At 45.4% G+C, this 23,159-nt stretch overlaps 3 protein-coding genes across 5 annotated transcripts; all 3 read left to right on the plus strand.

Moving 5' to 3' along the window:
• The first annotated feature begins 1,753 nt into the window (after positions 1-1,753).
• On the plus strand, positions 1,754-4,263 carry LOC138588509 (barrier-to-autointegration factor B-like). Of its 2 annotated transcripts, none has more exons than XM_069658659.1 (3): positions 1,754-1,934; positions 2,942-3,071; positions 3,978-4,263. In XM_069658659.1, the coding sequence occupies exons 2-3, from the start codon at positions 2,946-2,948 to the stop codon at positions 4,122-4,124; spliced, it is 273 nt and encodes a 90-aa protein (XP_069514760.1). In that variant the 5' UTR covers positions 1,754-1,934; positions 2,942-2,945; the 3' UTR covers positions 4,125-4,263. The 2 variants fall into 2 exon arrangements, with proteins under 2 accessions (XP_069514760.1, XP_069514761.1); XM_069658660.1 differs by having other exon boundaries at positions 2,945-3,071.
• Positions 4,264-6,452: 2,189 nt separating this feature from the next.
• On the plus strand, positions 6,453-7,695 carry LOC138588754 (barrier-to-autointegration factor-like). Its single transcript, XM_069659007.1, has 2 exons — positions 6,453-6,578; positions 7,289-7,695. Exons 1-2 carry the CDS (start codon positions 6,453-6,455, stop codon positions 7,433-7,435), a joined length of 273 nt encoding a protein of 90 aa, XP_069515108.1. The 3' UTR covers positions 7,436-7,695.
• Positions 7,696-13,260: 5,565 nt separating this feature from the next.
• On the plus strand, positions 13,261-15,764 carry LOC138588599 (barrier-to-autointegration factor B-like). 2 transcript variants are annotated; one of them, XM_069658810.1, is made up of 3 exons: positions 13,261-13,437; positions 14,445-14,574; positions 15,479-15,764. In XM_069658810.1, exons 2-3 carry the CDS (start codon positions 14,449-14,451, stop codon positions 15,623-15,625), a joined length of 273 nt encoding a protein of 90 aa, XP_069514911.1. In that variant the 5' UTR covers positions 13,261-13,437; positions 14,445-14,448; the 3' UTR covers positions 15,626-15,764. The 2 variants fall into 2 exon arrangements, with proteins under 2 accessions (XP_069514911.1, XP_069514912.1); XM_069658811.1 differs by having other exon boundaries at positions 14,448-14,574.
• The last annotated feature ends 7,395 nt before the right edge of the window (positions 15,765-23,159 follow it).

A 23,159-nucleotide genomic window follows, 5' to 3' on the forward strand; every position in this document is an offset into this window, starting at 1 on the left:
TCCATAGACGGCAGAATTAACCTCAATAAAATTATTGTATTGCCAAAATGTCTGATTAAAAAGTCTTTCTTTAATTCAATGGTGAGGAGCCTAATGTCATTTATCTGGAATGGTAAACCACATACAATTAAAGAGAGCCCTTTAAAGACCTTAAAAACAGAGACTGGCACTGTCTAATTTTATCTATTATTTCTGGGCATGTAATATTAAATGATAACTTCGGGATTTTTCAACCTACCCTATTTCAGGGAGGGAGCACCGGCCGGCACCCGCGAAATGAATATGTAACAATGTAACTAAACGGGGCACGGGGCATACGCCAATATACAGCCACTAAAAGCGTTTGTTTTTGCTACTGACTGACTGAGGCTCAGATCGTTATAATAAGTGTCTGACAACACTGTGGCAGCCATGCTACTTTACCTTATGCTCTCTGTTGTTGTCTGTAACCAAGTCTTGCTCACAGAGAGGTCTCGCGCTGAAATCTTGTGCGAGACCGCAGTTGTTGCAGGAAGAAGGAGAGAGGAGTGAGAGAAGACGAAGAGGGAGAGAGGATCTTCAGCCATGACAATCTTTTAGATAGCACTGAGCAGCGCTTTCTGTACTCCAACACAGCAAACAGCACTTCTCCCTCTTCGTCTTCTCTCACTCAGACCTGGGTGCAAGTGGAGTATGCCTATAGTCAATTTAAATTAAGTTCTTTAATATGCGCTTGTTTTAGAGCACACTTGACCAGAGCAGCGCTAGTGAAAATCTTCCCCAACGTAGACTCCTCATGTCCTCGCTGTAAAGGTCAACCAGCGGACTACATACACATGTACACATGTGGTTCTGGCCCAACCTTAGCTCATTTTGGACCCGCATTTTTAGTGCCTATACTATGATGTTTCAGAAAGACATACCTCCCAACCCCATATGTGCCCTGTTTGGATTTACCCCTGAAACTCAAATCGCTAAGGGCAAAGCTTATGGTGCATTCCATTTGTACTCAGAAGTCGGACTTTCCCAGTCCCAGTAGGAAATTTCAACTCTGGTGTGATGTTATTCTCAGTTACGAATTCCGACTTCCGAGTATAAATCGAACGCACAATTATGTCCTCATAGCATTTACCGCCTTAAAAGCCAGACACCTTGTTCTTATGTCCTGGAAGGAACCAGCACCTCCTCGCTGTACGAGATGGATTAGAGACACTATGCAGTTTCTGAAACTGGAGAAAATCAGATGCAGCCTCAGAGGCTTTTTGCAAAAGTTACTTTTTTACCTTTTTTAAGAGTACTATGAGAGCTTACAAATCACACTTACTAAGGAAGACTAAAGTTGCAGTGTCTTCTTTATGTGTATAGATATATGTTTTATTGAAGTTCACCCCATTTAATTATTTTGTTTGTATTTACTTTTAAACTTTTGCTTTCTACTCATTTATTTAATTAACAGTTTGTCTAATTGCTTCCTGTCTTTTTCTATGAATTGATTTCTTGACAATTGTTCTTGTGCATGATTTACTGTTGCTCCTTCTGTCTTAGAGAGATAGTTGGTGGCCTTGTCTGGGCTGAGAGCTCCAGGACAAGGGGTAAACTCTAGATAGTCAGGCGCTTCAGCTAAAGTCATAACAATAACACCTTCCTTTGTCTCAGTGAGAGGGAGTTCCCAACATGCCACTGGACTCAATGAATGGAAAACACTTCATCAGGGGTGTGTCAAGGCATTTAATAAGCAAAAACTTAAAGACAGAGTCGACACACCTTGGAGAGAGCGAGTCAACCCTGTTTGGGGAATGCTCAGTATCGGGGCCGCCCGTGGATCTGGTTTCACATGAACAAGTGAACAGACTTGTGTGTTGATATTTCCTGGTCTCATAATAAAACGCCACCAGTAACAGAGGCACGTTTTCCTGTGGGTTCCTTGTGAAGTTTGGTGTGTTTTCTCAGCTCAGGTGAGTCAAACCACTTAGACTTTAAAAGAAAATAACTTATTTGATTAAATTGTGGGGTTTCACTTCGGTTTCTAAAAGTGGTGTTAAAGTTTTAAACTGTTTCTGTATCGTTATCCTGTCTGTCTTCCTGTCTGAACCCGCCTGATCCTCCCGGTCCACGTTCGGCTGGTCCGACCTAGAGGATATGAATACTTACCCCACCACTGGATCTGTATGATAATCAGGGCTTGACATAAACACCCGCCAAATGCGGGTGGAATTGGGCAGTGGCGGGTATCTCACTCACTCTTACCCACTCTGACGGGTGGCATTCTATTGTTCTTCAGTAAGGAGACTGCTTTAAAGTTTTTAATACGGGACGATCCGGAACCAGGGAGAGACAGCGCGGTGAGAGGGAGACGATACAGAGTGTGATGAACAGTTTATCAGAATTTATATTCATGTGACCCAGCAGTGAGCGGGTTACAATCACGCAGCGCGCGTGTGGTTCTCATACTCATACCGTCAAAAAGGCCCCTGACATGTTTCCGAGAAGTATTCCACCACATCCACATGCTGAGAATGAAGTGAACCGGAGGTGGTCCACATAGTTTATCAGTTATGCGGCGCAGGGAGGAGACAGACGTAGGGAGAGGACCAGATATGACAAAGATCTGATTTCTAGTTTGTTGTATATAAAGACATTATATTTTTTAAAATGTACTTTTTATGACTCTTATTTCATATTTTTGATTTCTTTTTTCTTTTTTCTCAAGCTTTAGTTTCGGTCTGTTCAAAGTAGGCATTTAAATTAATTAACAACTATTGACTTACTTTTAGGGCTGTAACTTTATGATCTAAATAAAGAGGAATTCAGTAGCAAGCATACTGAAAATTGATTTATAAAATAATAACCTTTATTAAAAATCACGTTTTTTTTGCCCGTAAATATTTGTTCACTTCAGAGATCAGTTGATTATCTCTGATCAGTTTTTTTCTGACTATGAGTTCTTGTCCATGACTTCCAGCAGGATGACGTCCACGACTAAGAAGCACCGGAATTTTGTCGGCGAGCCGATGGGACACAAATCTGTGAGGGATCTGCCGGGGATCGGAGATAATCTGGGGCAGAGGCTGGAGAACCTGGGCTTCAACAAGGTGCAGAAAGCACACACATACACACTTTCACTTCAGGTTAACACTGCAGCGCCCTCTTCAGGCCGCAGTTGTCATGGCCACGCCATAGATCATTATCACACTCAGATCACAAGTGAGTGTGAAGATTTATACATCCGACTGTGCGTATAAGTTATTATTATTATAGTTATTATTTTTAACAACAACAACAACAATAATAATAGCAATATTCTATTAATGTAACATTATTAGATTACATATATTTACACACTTAATAATAATAATTATACAAATAAAAATACTAAATATTAAACTATAATAATAATAATATGTATAATATGTATGAATTGATGAATAAAGAAATAAATAAAGAAATAGGTAATAATAAGGAGGAAATGTGGAAAAAATGAAAACGTAGAAATCAATCAATAAATAAAGAAACAAATGAATCAAAATAAGATGTCAGTAATTATATGATATGTTCAACTGATGAGAGGTCCTCGAGCAGACACACTGATGGGGAGGCTGGACTGCTGCGACTTGTTTGTGGATAGTGTGTGTATGAAGTTTGTCCGGAATGTTAGGGTAGACGGGCAGAGCTCGGGGGCATGAAAGTAATCATCGAGTTTTTCCCGATGTTGAACGGGTCGTTGGAGACTGTTGTCTGTTTGAGTTACAAGTCTGTATATTTTTAAGATTTTTTTTTATTTTTGTCTGCCAGGAGTGAGCCGCCGCCTACTTAAGGGGGTAGGGGCTGTTTTATGCACCAGATGGAAACTGACTGGGCCATGGTCTGAACAGCTACAGTTTCAGTCTTTTGACTTTTTATTTAGTACTGACAAGCACTTCAAACAACCCCACTTCAAAAAACCCAAACTATCCCTTAAACATGTTGATTGTGTATTTCTTGTGTTTCTGTGTTTTCAGGCCAGTGATGTTCTGGGTCAGTACCTGCATGTCAAGCAAGACACTATGCAGTTCATCAGTTGGCTGAAGAACACCTCAGGAGCGAACTCCCGCGACGCTGAGTCCTGTACTCGGGGTTTGAAAGAGTGGTGTGATAACAACCTCTGAAACTCCGCTTCCTCACATGAAACCCCGCCTCCTGATGGGTGGCTGTGATGTCACAGCTCCCTGACTGGTGTTTCTTTACCCGTTTTATGACCTTGTTGCTTTGGGTAAAGTTAACATGAATAAAAGTTTTATGTCTGAACCGTTTGTGTATCATTGCTTTATTTCTCCATCTGACACTTGTAAAAAAAAATCCTCTTGTGGCCCCAAACATTTCATAATTGGATGTGAAGGCACAGAAACGAACATTGACTGCATGTAGCGACTGTTACAATCATCAATGAATGTCTACGTGCTTGCTTTTGGACTACTGTTTCAGACCTCCAGTTTGTCATCTTGGTTTTGGAGCCAGAAGTGACCTTTTTTAAACGAGACGGTGAAGCCAGAAGCGGGAGGGTTTGACAAGCTTAGTTATCAGTCAGCAAGGTGTTTATGTAATTCACAGTAACTGATGTACATTGTGATACTTGTCTGTGATGCTAGCAAAAAACAGCTCAGAGTGTCAACCACAGGTAGCCACGCCGTAAAACACTTACTGTCTGTTGGTCATATAGAAAGTCAAGCTGAACTCCTATTTACATTGATATGATTTAACATTGCCCTACTGTTCTGTGAAAATGTGCAACTAAAACAAGTAAAGGTAAATCTGAGTCTGATACGACACTCTGCTAATGTCGGCACATCAAAAACACATCAAACACGAGGCTTTTTCTACGTAATGGTGAGTTAAACAACTGGTTGGCCTTGCTGTGTCCACTGCAGGAGTTTTCAACAGAAAGAAACAACGTTTTTAGACCGCGCTTTAAAACACGTGACGGCATGAATGACAACAATGTCCTCTGGTCTCCACCGTGAACGGCACTTTGTCGTTTCCATAATATTATATTTTCTTTAGTTTGTCGTCTCTTCTCTGAAGCTCGATGCATATATATAAAATCCTTGCTGTTTAAATGTCTCTTAGCTTGCCCTTTGTGCTCGTCTGTTTACCCCTGATGGTTTTGTTTTTTGTTTTATGGCTTCTATATTTTGTAATACATCTTTGTTTTAATTAACACGCTGTATATATTTGTTCTGATCTTCCCTAACTTGCTTTGCAAATTTCTTTGTGTCTAATAAAAGTAAAAAAAGGCAGCACTTGGGTCGCTCAGGATGACATTTCACTGGGACACCGACAAGAACACGTGTATTGGTATTTCTTGGTTTCAGAATAAAACAACCTCAGTAACAGAGGAAAGTTTTCCTGCGGGTTGGTCGTTAAGTTTGGTGTTTTCTCATCTCAGGTGAGTCAAACCACTCAGACTTTAAACAAATAACTTATCTGATTTAATTGTTGGGTTTCACGTTGAAGTTTAAACTGTTTGTCTCTGTACCGTTGGCCTGTCTGTCTGCACCCGCCTGATCCTCCCGCACGTGAACCCGGTCCACGTACAGCCGGTCCAGACCAGAAGGTGAACACTCTCTCTGAACCAGGTTATCCCTGGACCAGCAGAGTCCAGCATAAACCTGCAGTCTGGTTCCGCCATAAGCTGGTCTCACTGGTTTCACTGTGAGACTCCAGCAGCTGCTTTAATCCATTTTTTTTATTCAAATGAAAAAATGACACAAACAAGCATTAATCAGTAATCAGTGGTGGATGTATTATACTCAAGTACAAATGTAACACACTTGTAGGTTACTTAGTATAGTACTTCCTTTAATATCTTACTCCTTCTACTCCACGAAGAAATATCTCTAAATTAAATATGGTCAATTTTACTTCTCCTACACTAACTTTGTTTGACAGCTTTAGTTACTTTACAGATTACAAGTTTTCACTCCTCAAAACAATAGCTAAGAAAGTAAAACACAATTATTTTTCATACGTTAACTTCATTTTACTGGTATTATTACATATTTGACCTTTTATTTGGAAAGTTATTAGTCTTATTGTAGAGGATCTGAATACTTACCACACGACTGGATCTGTATGATAATCATATAAGCTCACCTAAAACAAACAGTAGGAAAAGGTATGAAATAAGACTTTATATGACTCTTATTTCATATTTTTGATTTATTTCTTCTCAAGAATTAATTCTGGTCTGTTAAAGGGCATTTAAATTAATTAACAACTATTGACTTACTTTTAGGGCTGTAACTTTATGATCTAAATAAAGAGGAATTCATTAGCAAGCATTTTGATTGCAATCGATTTATAAAATAACTCTATAAAAAAAATCTAGTTTTTTTTGCCCGCTAAACTGTAAATATTTGTTCACTTCAGAGATCATTGAATTATCTCTGATGTGTTTTTTTTCTGACTATGAGTTCTTGTCCATGATTTCCAGCAGGATGTGGACCATGACTAAGAAGCACCGGGATTTTGTCAGCGAGCCGATGGGCCACAAATCTGTGAGGGATCTGCCGGGGATCGGAGATGTTCTAGGGAGGAAGCTGGGGAGCCAGGGCTTCAACAAGGTGCAGAAAGCACACACAAACACACTTTCACTTCAGGTTAACACTGCAGCGCCCTCTTCAGGCCGCAGTTGTCATGGCCACACCATGTGAGTGTGTAGATTTATACATCCGACTGTGCGTATAAGTTGTGTTACTATGCATTTTTAATTCCACCAAAACATTCACACCCGTTTAACAGTATTGATATAGAACTGTGCTGTACAGTATGAGAGTATTCACATTAAGCACTACATCTATCAAAGACTCGTGAGGACAAATTGAGAGTTGCAAAAATGTTTCTGAAATGATTAATTGAATGACTGTTGCCTTCATTATGGCAGGTAGATAACCAATCATTTTAATTATTGATTTATCTGACGATTATTTTCTTGATTGTCTTTAAAATTCTAATTTAACTCTGAGTTAGCATCAGGAATAATTAAATAAAAAACAATGGATTTAATTTTGACTAAAGATAAAGCTAAATGAGTTTGGGTTCAAATGTTCACAAAATATGATTTAAATCTTTAACTAAGGATTATTTTTATGATCAGTGAATCTACAGAGTGTTCAGATCTTCATAAGTTGTCAAATTGTTCAAATACATTTTATTGTCCTTAAAAAAGTTTTTATTTAGTACTGATAAGCACTTCAAACAACCCCACTTCAAAAAAACCGAACCATCCCTTTAACATGTTGTTTGAGTATTTCTTGTGTTTCTATGTTTTTAGGCCAGTGATCTTCTGGCTAAGTTCCTGCAGTTAACCCAAGACCATGAGAGGTTCATCGAGTGGCTGAAAGTCAACGTAGGAGCGAACGCCCATAAGGCCAAACTTTGCACTCAGTGTTTGCAGGATTGGTGTGATAACAATCTCTGAAACTCCGCCTCCTCGCCTGAGACCCCGCCTCCTGCTGTTCTTCCACTGTTTGCTCGCTTCTTGCTTCTGAAGCTACGATCAGAGCCAATAACTGTCTGTTGGCCACTGCTGGTGCTGTTTCAATGTTTTCAGGTTAATTATCCGCCTCTCTCCTGATGGGCGGCTGTGATGTCACACCTCCCTGACAGGTGTTTGTTTACCTGTTTTATGACCTCGTTGCATTGGGTAAAGTTAACATGAATAAAAGCTTTATGTCTGAACAGTTTGTGTGTTAGAGCTTTATTTCTCCATCTGGCACTTGTGAAAAAAATCCTCTTGTGGTCCCAAACATTTCTCAAGGGACCTCACATGGGGGCCGCATGTAGCCACTGTTACCTCATCAATGAATGTACTATATGCTTGTTTTTTTTACTACCGTTATGAGAGCTCCAGTTTGTCATCTTGGTTGGACTCTGAATCACAACTGTCTCCGGACTCTGAGCAAATTATAATTTTCACATTTATTATTTGTATTATGTGCAAGACATCGCCGCAATGACTCAAAACACTTCTCTTTCTCCACTGCAAGCAGCGCTCCGAATGTCGGACTGCTCCATGGTTTGGTCCAATCAGATTCAGCGTCATCTCATTTCCATGACAATGATTCAAACTTTATTTACAACAAGAAATAGGTAAAAGGTAATAGTGGAGCTAGTTTCTTCGGCAGTTCGCTAGTAGCCTAGATTTCAAACGTAAATCAAAATGTTCAAAGGTGGCAAGAAAAGTCGACAGTGAAAATCGGCAATTCAAAGAGGAATGGATTGAGAAATATGCGTTCATCCTCCCTCCAATGAGCACCAAACCCATGTGCCTATTATGCCAAGAAACACCCTTGTGAAGAGTGGCAATTTGAAACGCCACTATGACACAAAACAGTTATTTTGAAGCAAAATATCCTCAAAACTCAGAGCTAAGAACCACAAAAATCAATGAGATTAAATCGTCATATCAAGCCACAAGCAGAATTCTTGTTACTCCTATGTCACAATGAAAAAAAGCTACGTAGCATGGGTGTTGGGTAAACACAAGAAGCCCTTCTCTGATGCAGAAATAAAAAAAATGATGACTGAAGTGATGGAGACCATGTTGGCAGGCAAACAAAAAGAGGAAATGAAGTAAAATCAAGCAAATCCCCCTCAGATTCCACAGCAACCAGAAGAACTGAAGTACTGGCTGGCGATTTGATTAAACAGCTTTGCGATGGAATAAAAATGCACAGTGCATTTCCCTTAGCTGTGGATGAGCCCACAGACACCACTGACAATGCTCAGTTGCTGGTGTGTGTGAGGTTTTATGATGAGGCAAATGGGGAGTTTGTTGAAGATGTGTTGGGCCTGGCAAACCTCAGTGAACTTACAAGGCAAGAAGACATTTATGAAGCAATAATGGGAATGCTGAATGAAAGAGGGATAGATTGGAAGAAAGTGGTGTCAATTGCTACTGATGGCTCCAGCCATGATAGGGAGAGAGAGAGGACAGGTTCACCGCCTGAAAGATCACCACCGTGACCTAATATCTTACCACTGCATGATACACCAACCTGTCCTTTGTGCGAGGACAAAGTCTTGGAGAAGTGTACTCTGAAATCATGGCAACAGTGATGAGACTCGTAAACGTTTTGAGAGCATATTCTTCACTGCAGCACGGCTTGCTGCGCACATTCCTGACAGAGATCAATGCAACATTTGATGATTTGCTCATGCACAACAATGTCAGATGGTTGAGCAAAGGCAAGGTCCTGGAGCGTTTTTGGTCCATTAGGAAAGAGCTGCAAGTGTTTCTGTCAGAGCAATAGAGTGCAAACGCAAAACAGTTCATGGAATTCATGCAAAATGAAGAAAAGATGGAAGCTCTTGCATTTTTGGCTGATACATCTCATCTCAATGACCTAAATCTCAAGCATGAGTGCAAGAACAACACAGTGTGAGAGCTGATGTCAGCAGTGCGTGCTTTCCAGAGGAAACTGGAGGTTTTCAAAAGTGGCCTACAGGTAAGCCTTTTTAATCTTTTCTTTACCACACACATTCCCTGGATTCCTATGAACACCTTTTTGATACTTAATCGTACCCTTTTAAGCAGTGCTACTTATTCCTTTTTATTTTTGACCTACAGGAGGGACTGCTCCACTTCCCAAAACTTTTGGAACAGACCAAAGGAGAAGATCATCCTCACAATCATGTAGAATTCCTGGAGAAGCTGACTGAAAATTTCAAGACTCGCTTCAAAGACATCCCATTAGGAAAACAAGTCCTACTGTCCACTGAAAAAAAAGTTCTCTGCAGAAGCACAACAAATCTTCCCATGGGCCAGTGTTGCTTCTCTGCAAAATGAGTTGATTGACCTCCAGGAAAACCTTGCATTGAAAGAGGCTGACTGCGACGCTCCCACCTTCTGGACAAAGGCCGTTACTGCATCTGATTTCCCTCTCCCTCATAAGATGGCACTTCACATTCTCACAATGTTTGTCTCAACCTATAGCTGTGAGTCTGCATTCTAAACAATGAACATTGTGAAAAACAAGTACTGCAGCCGACTCACCAATGAACACTTGCATCAGTGTCTCCGCCTGGCCATCACTTCTTTCGTGCCAAAGTTCAAAGTCTTGGCAACAGACCAAAGGTGCCACTTCAGTGTTTTGCAAAATGTGCAACAGTTCTGAATTTAAAATGTTTGAACTTTAAATGTTCTTTAATTCTCAGGATGATTTGATTTCATTCAAACTGTGGTGGGTGTTTGGGTTGGGTGTGTGAACCAGTTGGGAGAATGGAAAAAATGGGGAAATAGTGATTTATAGAAATTAAACTGCAAAACTTTTCAACAAATAATCACCTCAATTCTGAAACCACATCTCTTATCAAATTAAATTTTTCCTTGACACATCCCCCCTCCATGAATCGCCACCTTAATGTGGTTTGAGGGTTTGCGTGTCCCTGTGAACCAGGGAGCTGTGTTGTCCGGGGCACTAGCCCCTGGTAGGGTCTCCCAAGGCAAATTGGTCCCAGGGTAAGGACCAGACTAAGAGCGGTTCAAACCCCCCCTATGAAGAGGCAAGAACGGGGGACCGCTACCTCGCCCAGACCTGGGGGGGATGCTCGTTGGTGAGTGTCTGGTGGGTTTTGTCCATGGGGCCCGGCCAGGCTCAGTCCGAATGAGCAATGTGGAGCCGGCGCCTTGTTGGCCCACCACCTGCAGGGATAAGCATAGGGGTCGGGTGCAGCAAGTCCAAGGCGGAGGCCTTGGCGTGCTGATCCCTGGCAGCGTAGGCTGGTTTTTGGTACTTGGAATGTCACCTCTCTGGTGGGGAAGGAGCCGGAGCTGGTGCAGGAGGTGGAGCGTTACCAACTAGATATAGTTGCCCTCACGTTCACACACAGCTCAGGTTCTGGAACCAATATCCTGGAGAGGGGCTGGACTGTCGCCTTTTCCGCAGTTGCCCAGGGTGAGAGGCGCCGGGTGGGTGTGGGGATACGAACAAGCCCCCGGGTGAGCGCCGCTGTGTTTGAGTTTTCCTCGGTGAACGAGAGGGTCGCCTCTCTGCCACTGCAAGTTGCGGAGAGGAAGGCTCTGACTGTGGTTTGAGAGTCTTGGTCCAACTCTTTCTTTTTAGCTAGCCTTTTCCTCTTTTGTCTTCTTCGGTCCTACAGTCCTGTAGTGTAAGTCGTAGTTGCCAATAGAGGGATGGGTAGTTTGTTCATTCCCGGTGATTGTGGACACAAACCGGCTGACGCTGCGCACCCTGAAGAAATTGAGCTTGACCGTGTGGGCATGCGCGGAGGAGTGGTGCTGCGACAGCAGCCTGAGAGACTGCTCGGCTCTGATTGGTTGTGTGTTTTGGGAGCGTTGGGTTCTTGCAAATGACATTAGGAGCAGTGGGAGGAGCAGTATTTTCCACAGATTGTCTCTCTCATGTACTACAGCATGTTTAAAGTGACAGTTTGAGCAAATATGACTAAAAGGTAGTTTTAATAATGCTACCTACTACAGCTTTAAGAACTGAAATTTATGACTAGATGGGCAAACCTCCCACTATCCATAGACGGCAGAATTAACCTCAATAAAATTATTGTATTGCCAAAATGTCTGATTAAAAAGTCTTTCTTTAATTCAATGGTGAGGAGCCTAATGTCATTTATCTGGAATGGTAAACCACATAGAATTAAAGAGAGCCCTTTAAAGACCTTAAAAACAGAGACTGGCACTGTCTAATTTTATCTATTATTTCTGGGCATGTAATATTAAATGATAACTTCGGGATTTTTCAACCTACCCTATTTCAGGGAGGGAGCACCGGCCGGCACCCGCGAAATGAATATGTAACAATGTAACTAAACGGGGCACGGGGCATACGCCAATATACAGCCACTAAAAGCGTTTGTTTTTGCTACTGACTGACTGAGGCTCAGATCGTTATAATAAGTGTCTGACAACACTGTGGCAGCCATGCTACTTTACCTTATGCTCTCTGTTGTTGTCTGTAACCAAGTCTTGCTCACAGAGAGGTCTCGCGCTGAAATCTTGTGCGAGACCGCAGTTGTTGCAGGAAGAAGGAGAGAGGAGTGAGAGAAGACGAAGAGGGAGAGAGGATCTTCAGCCATGACAATCTTTTAGATAGCACTGAGCAGCGCTTTCTGTACTCCAACACAGCAAACAGCACTTCTCCCTCTTCGTCTTCTCTCACTCAGACCTGGGTGCAAGTGGAGTATGCCTATAGTCAATTTAAATTAAGTTCTTTAATATGCGCTTGTTTTAGAGCACACTTGACCAGAGCAGCGCTAGTGAAAATCTTCCCCAACGTAGACTCCTCATGTCCTCGCTGTAAAGGTCAACCAGCGGACTACATACACATGTACACATGTGGTTCTGGCCCAACCTTAGCTCATTTTGGACCCGCATTTTTAGTGCCTATACTATGATGTTTCAGAAAGACATACCTCCCAACCCCATATGTGCCCTGTTTGGATTTACCCCTGAAACTCAAATCACTAAGGGCAAAGCTTATGGTGCATTCCATTTGTACTCAGAAGTCGGACTTTCCCAGTCCCAGTAGGAAATTTCAACTCTGGTGTGATGTTATTCTCAGTTACGAATTCCGACTTCCGAGTATAAATCGAACGCACAATTATGTCCTCATAGCATTTACCGCCTTAAAAGCCAGACACCTTGTTCTTATGTCCTGGAAGGAACCAGCACCTCCTCGCTGTACGAAATGGATTAGAGACACTATGCAGTTTCTGAAACTGGAGAAAATCAGATGCAGCCTCAGAGGCTTTTTGCAAAACTTACTTTTTTACCTTTTTTAAGAGTACTATGAGAGCTTACAAATCACACTTACTAAGGAAGACTAAAGTTGCAGTGTCTTCTTTATGTGTATAGATATATGTTTTATTGAAGTTCACCCCATTTAATTATTTTGTTTGTATTTACTTTTAAACTTTTGCTTTCTACTCATTTATTTAATTAACAGTTTGTCTAATTGCTTCCTGTCTTTTTCTATGAATTGATTTCTTGACAATTGTTCTTGTGCATGATTTACTGTTGCTCCTTCTGTCTTAGAGAGATAGTTGGTGGCCTTGTCTGGGCTGAGAGCTCCAGGACAAGGGGTAAACTCTAGATAGTCAGGCGCTTCAGCTAAAGTCATAACAATAACACCTTCCTTTGTCTCAGTGAGAGGGAGTTCCCAACATGCCACTGGACTCAATGAATGGAAAACACTTCATCAGGGGTGTGTCAAGGCCTTTAATAAGCAAAAACTTAAAGACAGAGTCGACACACCTTGGAGAGAGCGAGTGAACCCTGTTTGGGGAATGCTCAGTATCGGGGCCGCCCGTGGATCTGGTTTCACATGAACAAGTGAACAGACTTGTGTGTTGATATTTCCTGGTCTCATAATAAAACGCCACCAGTAACAGAGGCACGTTTTCCTGTGGGTTCCTTGTGAAGTTTGGTGTGTTTTCTCAGCTCAGGTGAGTCAAACCACTTAGACTTTAAAAGAAAATAACTTATTTGATTAAATTGTGGGGTTTCACTTCGGTTTCTAAAAGTGGTGTTAAAGTTTTAAACTGTTTCTGTATCGTTATCCTGTCTGTCTTCCTGTCTGAACCCGCCTGATCCTCCCGGTCCACGTTCGGCTGGTCCGACCTAGAGGATATGAATACTTACCCCACCACTGGATCTGTATGATAATCAGGGCTTGACATAAACACCCGCCAAATGCGGGTGGAATTGGGCAGTGGCGGGTATCTCACTCACTCTTACCCACTCTGACGGGTGGCATTCTATTGTTCTTCAGTAAGGAGACTGCTTTAAAGTTTTTAATACGGGACGATCCGGAACCAGGGAGAGACAGCGCGGTGAGAGGGAGACGATACAGAGTGTGATGAACAGTTTATCAGAATTTATATTCATGTGACCCAGCAGTGAGCGGGTTACAATCACGCAGCGCGCGTGTGGTTCTCATACTCATACCGTCAAAAAGGCCCCTGACATGTTTCCGAGAAGTATTCCACCACATCCACATGCTGAGAATGAAGTGAACCGGAGGTGGTCCACATAGTTTATCAGTTATGCGGCGCAGGGAGGAGACAGACGTAGGGAGAGGACCAGATATGACAAAGATCTGATTTCTAGTTTGTTGTATATAAAGACATTATATTTTTTAAAATGTACTTTTTATGACTCTTATTTCATATTTTTGATTTCTTTTTTCTTTTTTCTCAAGCTTTAGTTTCGGTCTGTTCAAAGTAGGCATTTAAATTAATTAACAACTATAGACTTACTTTTAGGGCTGTAACTTTATGATCTAAATAAAGAGGAATTCAGTAGCAAGCATACTGAAAATTGATTTATAAAATAATAACCTTTATTAAAAATCACGTTTTTTTTGCCCGTAAATATTTGTTCACTTCAGAGATCAGTTAATTATCTCTGATCAGTTTTTTTCTGACTATGAGTTCTTGTCCATGACTTCCAGCAGGATGACGTCCACGACTAAGAAGCACCGGAATTTTGTCGGCGAGCCGATGGGACACAAATCTGTGAGGGATCTGCCGGGGATCGGAGATAATCTGGGGCGGAGGCTGGAGAACCTGGGCTTCAACAAGGTGCAGAAAGCACACACATACACACTTTCACTTCAGGTTAACACTGCAGCGCCCTCTTCAGGCCGCAGTTGTCATGGCCACGCCATAGATCATTATCACACTCAGATCACAAGTGAGTGTGAAGATTTATACATCCGACTGTGCGTATAAGTTATTATTATTATAGTTATTATTTTTAACAACAACAACAACAATAATAATAGCAATATTCTATTAATGTAACATTATTAGATTACATATATTTACACACTTAATAATAATAATTATACAAATAAAAATACTAAATATTAAACTATAATAATAATAATATGTATAATATGTATGAATTGATGAATAAAGAAATAAATAAAGAAATAGGTAATAATAAGGAGGAAATGTGGAAAAAATGAAAACGTAGAAATCAATCAATAAATAAAGAAACAAATGAATCAAAATAAGATGTCAGTAATTATATGATATGCTCAACTGATGAGAGGTCCTCGAGCAGACAGACTGATGGGGAGGCTGGACTGCTGCGACTTGTTTGTGGATAGTGTGTGTATGAAGTTTTGTCCAGAATGTTAGGGTAGACGGGCAGAGCCCGGGGGCATGAAAGTAATCAAGTTTTTCCCGATGTTGAACGGGTCGTTGGAGACTGTTGTCTGTTTGAGTTACAAGTCTGTATATTTTTGAGATTTTTTTTTATTTTTGTCTGCCAGGAGTGAGCCGCCGCCTACTTGAGGGGGTAGGGGCTGTTTTATGCACCAGATGGAAACTGATTGGGCCATGGTCTGAACAGCTACAGTTTCAGTCTTTTGACTTTTTATTTAGTACTGACAAGCACTTCAAACAACCCCACTTCAAAAAACCCAAACTATCCCTTAAACATGTTGATTGTGTATTTCTTGTGTTTCTGTGTTTTCAGGCCAGTGATGTTCTGGGTCAGTACCTGCATGTCAAGCAAGACACTATGCAGTTCAGCAGTTGGCTGAAGAACACCTCAGGAGCGAACTCCCGCGACGCTGAGTCCTGTACTCGGGGTTTGAATGAGTGGTGTGAAAACAACCTCTGAAACTCCGCTTCCTCACATGAAACCCCGCCTCCTGATGGGTGGCTGTGATGTCACAGCTCCCTGACTGGTGTTTCTTTACCCGTTTTATGACCTTGTTGCTTTGGGTAAAGTTAACATGAATAAAAGTTTTATGTCTGAACCGTTTGTGTATCATTGCTTTATTTCTCCATCTGACACTTGTAAAAAAAAATCCTCTTGTGGTCCCAAACATTTCATAATTGGATGTGAAGGCACAGAATGTAAGGGGTACGGTTTGGACCCAATAGCAGCACAAAGACAGGCAGGTATCGTTGGTAACAAACTTTATTGACACATGAGCAGGAATCAAAGGCAGTAGGCAAAACAGTCTATCTTCTGGCCGCTGGCCTTTAACAGTCTCTGGTGGGGATCGTAGAGTAGGTTCCGCCGAACCAAACCAGGATACTGGTGAGTAACGTCCGTGAAGCTCAGTCTTGTACTCACTCAGTGAAGGGATAATCAGAGTCACAGAACTGCAGGATGCCACAGAGGAGACGAGAGTGACACTCACTATGTAGAGCTGAATCAGGTAATCACCGGATAGCCAAGGGAGCAGACAGGCAGAATCCAGAAAGGGACAGGCGAGGATCGTGGTCGGGGACGGAAGGCTGAGGTGATTACCAGGAGAACGGTCCGGCAGGATGGTCGGAGGCAAGCAGGGTCGAAACCGGGAGATCAGGCAGAAAAACGCTGGAGAGTCTGGTGCAAGCATCGAGAACAATCTGGCAATGAGTGAGAGTGGAGCTGGGGCTTAAATGCAGCCAGAGCAGAGCAGAGAGCACAGGTGAGTGGAGTTGGCTTGATGAGAGGGGTGTGTCTGATTGGCAGATTGAAGCAGGCAGGTGCAGAGTGGTGAGGCAGAGAAGAACTGTGACAGAACCCCCTCCTTAAGGGGCGGCTCCTGACGACCCAAACAAAATCCAATGCAGAGCTGGGTGGGTGGAGGGGGTCCGGAGGAGGGTTAATATTCGTCCGAGACGTCCACCTCCATCCCCTCATCCCCGACTGTAGGGAATGCGTCGTCCGCGTCAGAGAGGGGGTTATTGTTGCGCCCATCATCAGCGTCGGACTCATCATCCGATGGTTCTGAGCGATGGGATGGCCGGGGGAATGGAGTCCGTGGTATGGGGATATAACTGGTTCTGGTGGGTTGATCGGGGTGGCGCTGATGAAAGTCCCTGATGAGGTGGTGACCCAATATGTGTCTGGCAGGGACCCAGGATCTCTCCTCGGGGCCGTATCCCTCCCAGTCCACCAGGTATTGAAGGCCCCTCCCACGTCGGCGGGACTGCAGGAGACGGCGGACCGTGTAGGTGAGGCCTCCGTCGATGAAACGAGGAGGTGGAGGAGGTGGGACGGCGGAGACCAGGGTACTCTCTCGGACCGGCTTGATCCTGGAGACGTGGAATGTGGGATGGACGCGCATAGATCTGGGGAGTTTGAGTCTCACCGCTGCCGGGTTGATGATCTTGACCACCTCGAAAGGACCAATGAAGCGGGGGGCCAGCTTCTTTGACTCCACCCTCAGGGGAAGGTCACGGGTGGAGAGCCAAACCTTTTGACCTAGCTGATATTCTGGAGCCTGGGAGCGGTGGCGGTTGGAGGCAGAGGCATAGCGACCAGCGGCCTTGAGGAGGGCAGCTCGAGCTCGGATCCAGGTCCTACGGCAGCGGCGGATGAAAGCCTGGACGGATGGACAGGAAGTCTCTCTCTCTAGGGTTGGGAACAGAGGTGGCTGGTAGCCGTATACGCACTGGAAGGGAGAGAGACCAGTGGCAGAACTGGTCAGGGTGTTGTGGGAGTATTCCACCCACAGGAGCTGTTCGGACCAAGACGATGGGGATTGTGATGTCATGCAACGGAGTGCCGTCTCCATCTCCTGATTCTTGCGCTCCGTCTGGCCGTTAGACTGGGGATGGTATCCTGATGAGAGACTGACGGTGGCCCCCAGGAGCGAGCAGAATTCTTTCCAGAAAATAGAGGCGAACTGGGGGCCCCGATCAGAAACCACATCCACTGGGATGCCATGGAGACGGACCACATGTCTCAGCAACAATTTAGCAGTCCCCTTGGCTGAAGGGAGCTTGGGCAGGGGCACGAAGTGGGCCATCTTGCTAAACCGGTCCACAACCGTCAGAATGGTGGTGTTGCCGCTGGATGGTGGTAGACCGGTGACGAAGTCCACGGAGATGTGTGACCAAGGACGATGAGGTACTGGTAGTGGGTGCAGAAGACCAGCAGGAGCTTGGAGCGTAGGTTTGTGTTGGTTGCAGGTGGGGCAGGCGTTGACGAAGCTCCGAGTATCCTCCGTCAGCGTGGACCACCAGAAGCGACGCTGTACGACCTCCTTAGTCCGCTGGATCCCAGGGTGGCAGGTGAGTTTGGAGCTGTGAGCCCACTGGAGGACCTCGGACCGGAGGTCAGGTGGAACATACAGGCGTTCTGGTGGACAGGAACTGGGTCCGGGCTGGTCCTGGATGGCAGCTCTGACCCTTTCCTCCACCTCCCAGGTAAGTGTGGCGATGAGACGTGAGGCTGGAAGAATGGTATTGGGTTCACCAGCCTCCCTCTCCTCCTCCTGGAACTGCCGAGACAAGGCATCAGGCTTGACGTTGCGGGACCCCGGCCGATATGAGAGAGAGAAGTTGAATCTGGTCAGGAAGAGTGACCACCGGGCCTGGCGGGAGTTCAGTCTCTTGGCTGACTGGATGTACTCAAGGTTCTTGTGATCTGTCCACACCAGGAACGGCAGTTTGGTCCCCTCTAACCAGTGTCGCCACTCCTCCAGAGCCAACTTCACTGCTAGTAACTCTCTGTTACCAATATCACAGTTTCTCTCGGCCGGGGTCAACCGCCTGGAGAAGAAGGCGCAGGGGTGTAGCTTCTGGTCGATGGCGGCCCTCTGAGACAGAACAGCCCCAACTCCCACGTCGGAGGCGTCCACTTCGACCACGAACTGTCGTTCGGTGTCAGGCATTATGAGGATGGGGGCCGTCGTAAAACGTGTCTTCAGGGACCGGAAAGCCTCATTGGCGGCCGAAGACCACCGGAAGGGCACCTTGGAGGAGGTGAGGGCCGTGAGGGGGGCTGCCACCGTGCTGTACCCTCTGATGAACCTCCGGTAAAAGTTGGCGAAGCCCAGAAAACGCTGAAGCTGCTTACGGGAGTCCGGAGTGGGCCAGGAGGTGACAGCGGAGACCTTGGTAGAGTCCATCTGGACGGTCCCCCTCCCTATGACGTACCCCAGGAAGGAGATGGATGGAACATGGAATTCACACTTCTCAGCCTTGACGAAGAGTGAATTCTCCAGGAGACGTTGGAGAACCCTCTGGACATGGTGAATGTGTTCGTCCTTGGATCGGGAGAAGATCAGGATGTCATCGAGGTAGACGAAAACAAACTTGTTAAGCATGTCTCTGAGTACGTCGTTAACAAGGGCCTGGAAGACGGCAGGAGCATTAGTGAGACCAAAAGGCATCACCAGGTACTCATAGTGGCCGGTGGGGGTGTTGAACGCCGTCTTCCATTCGTCTCCCTCTCGGATCCGGACCAGGTGGTAGGCGTTACGTAGATCGAGTTTGGTGAAGACTGTAGCTCCCTCCAGGAGCTCGAATGCTGAGGCGATGAGGGGCAGGGGATAACGGTTTTTCACCGTAATGTCATTCAGTCCTCGATAGTCGATACAGGGGCGGAGCGTCTTGTCCTTTTTTGCCACAAAGAAGAAGCCCGCCCCTGCCGGAGATGACGAGGGTCGGATGATGCCTGCGGCCAAAGAGTCATTAATGTAGGTGTCCATGGCCCCTCTCTCAGAGGCGGAAATGGAGTACAGGCGGCCTCTGGGGGGAGCAGAGCCAGACTGGAGGTCGATGGCGCAGTCGTAGGGTCTATGCGGGGGAAGAGAGGTTGCTTTGGCTTTGCTGAAGACCTCTCGAAAGTCTAGGTATTCAGCAGGGACCCCCGACATATCTGGAGCAGGACTGGAACAGGTAGATGACTGGGAAGCGGTGGCTTGCTTTAGACAGACCTGATGACAAGTAGGGCTCCAACCCAGGATCGCCCCCGTGGTCCAGTCTATGTGTGGGTTATGACGTCGAAGCCAGGGGAATCCCAGGAGGAGTAGGTGACGAGGAGAGGACAGGATGTGAAACTGGATAGTCTCGTGGTGGTTGCCAGACAGGAGCATGTGGATGGGCACCGTCTGGTGGGTGACAGTCCCCAGGAGGTGACCGTCCAGGGCATTGGCAGGAACAGGAACTGGCAGGCGAATTCGACCGACGCCTAGCTGAAGTGCTAGGTCGTCGTCGATGATGTTAGCGTCTGAACCAGAGTCTATGAGTGTGGCAAGAGTCTGAGAGCCTTGGGGTAGCAGCAGTCGGACCTGGCACAGGGGACGTGAGATTGAGGAGGATCTAGATGTGTGCCTCACCGGGACCTCCTCCCTCATCGGTGAGCCTGACCTTTTGCCGGACACCTGGAAATGAAGTGTCCGGGCTGACCACAGTAGAGGCAGAGGTTCCCTCTGCGGCGCCTCTCTCTCTCTTGTGGTGTTAGGCTGGCCCGGCCGATCTGCATGGGCTCAGAATCCCTCCTCGGTGTGCTGGCGGGCGGAGTTGAGGACCTGGGAGAAGCTGGAGGACGAAGAGCCGGAAGCCCCTCCCCTCGTCCCTGCCGTCTCTCTTGGTGTCTAGCTTGAATCCGTCTGTCCACACGGGAAGCCAGCTCGATGATATCGTCGAGAGAGGCAGGAAGGTCATAGGACACCAGCTCGTCCTTGACGTAGTCGGCCAGCCCCAACAGGAAGGCGTCCACCTGAGCCGCCTGGTTCCACTCGCTCCTCCGAGCCCGGATGCGGAAGTCAATGGCGTAGTCAGTCACCGAGCAGGCTCCCTGTCTGAAACCCAGGAGACCCCCGGAAGCGTCGGGACCTCGGGATGCTACACCGAACACCTTGCGGAGTTCGGTGGTGAAGGCGATGAAGGAGGAGCAAGCGGGCGTGTGGCGTTCCCACTCGGCTGTTCCCCACAGCCGAGCGCGACCTGTCAGGCTATTGATCGTGAACGCCACCTTAGCTGCCTCGGAGGCGAAGGTGTGGGGTTGCAGAGAAAAGAGGATTGAACAGTTTGTGATGAATGGATTGCAACCCTCTGGGTCCCCGGCGTAGCGTTCCGGGACTCCCACTCGAGCCTCTAAGACCGGACCAGGATATGCCGGAGCTGGTGGAGGAGGATGACTCGGAGGAGCTAGCGGAGAGATGGACTGGGCTAGGGTCGCGGTGAGTTGTTGAACCTGGGCGGATAGCGTGGCTAGCGCTTGCTCTTGGTTAGCTGCCGCAAACTGAATGTTAGCCGTGGTGGAGTCTAACATCGCCTCTTGATGCTGGAGCTGGGTCTCCACCCGGTCCAGGCGAGCCAGTGGATCGGGGCTGTGCGCTGGGTCCATTCTTTTGGCCAGATTGTACTGTAAGGGGTATGGTTTGGACCCAATAGCAGCACAAAGACAGGCAGGTATCGTTGGTAACAAACTTTATTGACACATGAGCAGGAATCAAAGGCAGTAGGCAAAACAGTCTATCTTCTGGCCGCTGGCCTTTAACAGTCTCTGGTGGGGATCGTAGAGTAGGTTCCGCCGAACCAAACCAGGATACTGGTGAGTAACGTCCGTGAAGCTCAGTCTTGTACTCACTCAGTGAAGGGATAATCAGAGTCACAGAACTGCAGGATGCCACAGAGGAGACGAGAGTGACACTCACTATGTAGAGCTGAATCAGGTAATCACCGGATAGCCAAGGGAGCAGACAGGCAGAATCCAGAAAGGGACAGGCGAGGATCGTGGTCGGGGACGGAAGGCTGAGGTGATTACCAGGAGAACGGTCCGGCAGGATGGTCAGAGGCAAGCAGGGTCGAAACCGGGAGATCAGGCAGAAAAACGCTGGAGAGTCTGGTGCAAGCATCGAGAACAATCTGGCAATGAGTGAGAGTGGAGCTGGGGCTTAAATGCAGCCAGAGCAGAGCAGAGAGCACAGGTGAGTGGAGTTGGCTTGATGAGAGGGGTGTGTCTGATTGGCAGATTGAAGCAGGCAGGTGCAGAGTGGTGAGGCAGAGAAGAACTGTGACACAGAAACGAACATTGACTGCATGTAGCGACTGTTACAATCATCAATGAATGTCTACGTGCTTGCTTTTGGACTACTGTTTCAGACCTCCAGTTTGTCATCTTGGTTTTGGAGCCAGAAATGACCTTTTTTAAACGAGACGGTGAAGCCAGAAGCGGGAGGGTTTGACAAGCTTAGTTATCAGTCAGCAAGGTGTTTATGTAATTCACAGTAACTGATGTACATTGTGATACTTGTCTGTGATGCTAGCAAAAAACAGCTCAGAGTGTCAACCACAGGTAGCCACGCCGTAAAACACTTACTGTCTGTTGGTCATATAGAAAGTCAAGCTGAACTCCTATTTACATTGATATGATTTAACATTGCCCTACTGTTCTGTGAAAATGTGCAACTAAAACAAGTAAAGGTATATCTGAGTCTGATACGACACTCTGCTAATGTCGGCACATCAAAAACACATCAAACACGAGGCTTTTTCTACGTAATGGTGAGTTAAACAACTGGTTGGCCTTGCTGTGTCCACTGCAGGAGTTTTCAACAGAAAGAAACAACGTTTTTAGACCGCGCTTTAAAACACGTGACGGCATGAATGACAACAATGTCCTCTGGTCTCCACCGTGAACGGCACTTTGTCGTTTCCATAATATTATATTTTCTTTAGTTTGTCGTCTCTTCTCTGAAGCTCGATGCATATATATAAAATCCTTGCTGTTTAAATGTCTCTTAGCTTGCCCTTTGTGCTCGTCTGTTTACCCCTGATGGTTTTGTTTTTTGTTTTATGGCTTCTATATTTTGTAATACATCTTTGTTTTAATTAACACGCTGTATATATTTGTTCTGATCTTCCCTAACTTGCTTTGCAAATTTCTTTGTGTCTAATAAAAGTAAAAAAAGGCAGCACTTGGGTCGCTCAGGATGACATTTCACTGGGACACCGACAAGAACACGTGTATTGGTATTTCTTGGTTTCAGAATAAAACAACCTCAGTAACAGAGGAAAGTTTTCCTGCGGGTTGGTCGTTAAGTTTGGTGTTTTCTCATCTCAGGTGAGTCAAACCACTCAGACTTTAAACAAATAACTTATCTGATTTAATTGTTGGGTTTCACGTTGAAGTTTGTCTCTGTACCGTTGGCCTGTCTGTCTGCACCCGCCTGATCCTCCCGCACGTGAACCCGGTCCACGTACAGCCGGTCCAGACCAGAAGGTGAACACTCTCTCTGAACCAGGTTATCCCTGGACCAGCAGAGTCCAGCATAAACCTGCAGTCTGGTTCCGCCATAAGCTGGTCTCACTGGTTTCACTGTGAGACTCCAGCAGCTGCTTTAATCCATTTTTTTTATTCAAATGAAAAAATGACACAAACAAGCATTAATCAGTAATCAGTGGTGGATGTATTATACTCA

Source organism: Semicossyphus pulcher, unplaced genomic scaffold, assembly GCF_022749685.1.
Source record: "Semicossyphus pulcher isolate SPU_LCO1_2020_fin unplaced genomic scaffold, fSemPul1.0.p SCAF_12, whole genome shotgun sequence".
NCBI classification, from domain to species: Eukaryota; Metazoa; Chordata; class Actinopteri; order Labriformes; family Labridae; genus Semicossyphus; species Semicossyphus pulcher.

Bases quoted from the DNA above. Each gene is read 5' to 3' on its own strand.
- LOC138588509 (XM_069658659.1), top strand. From the start codon at position 2,946: ATGACGTCCACGACTAAGAAGCACCGGAATTTTGTCGGCGAGCCGATG. The intron at 3,072-3,977 runs GTGCAGAAAGCA...CTGTGTTTTCAG, and splicing joins AGAACCTGGGCTTCAACAAG to GCCAGTGATGTTCTGGGTCA.
- LOC138588754 (XM_069659007.1), top strand. From the start codon at position 6,453: ATGTGGACCATGACTAAGAAGCACCGGGATTTTGTCAGCGAGCCGATG. The intron at 6,579-7,288 runs GTGCAGAAAGCA...CTATGTTTTTAG, and splicing joins GGAGCCAGGGCTTCAACAAG to GCCAGTGATCTTCTGGCTAA.
- LOC138588599 (XM_069658810.1), top strand. From the start codon at position 14,449: ATGACGTCCACGACTAAGAAGCACCGGAATTTTGTCGGCGAGCCGATG. The intron at 14,575-15,478 runs GTGCAGAAAGCA...CTGTGTTTTCAG, and splicing joins AGAACCTGGGCTTCAACAAG to GCCAGTGATGTTCTGGGTCA.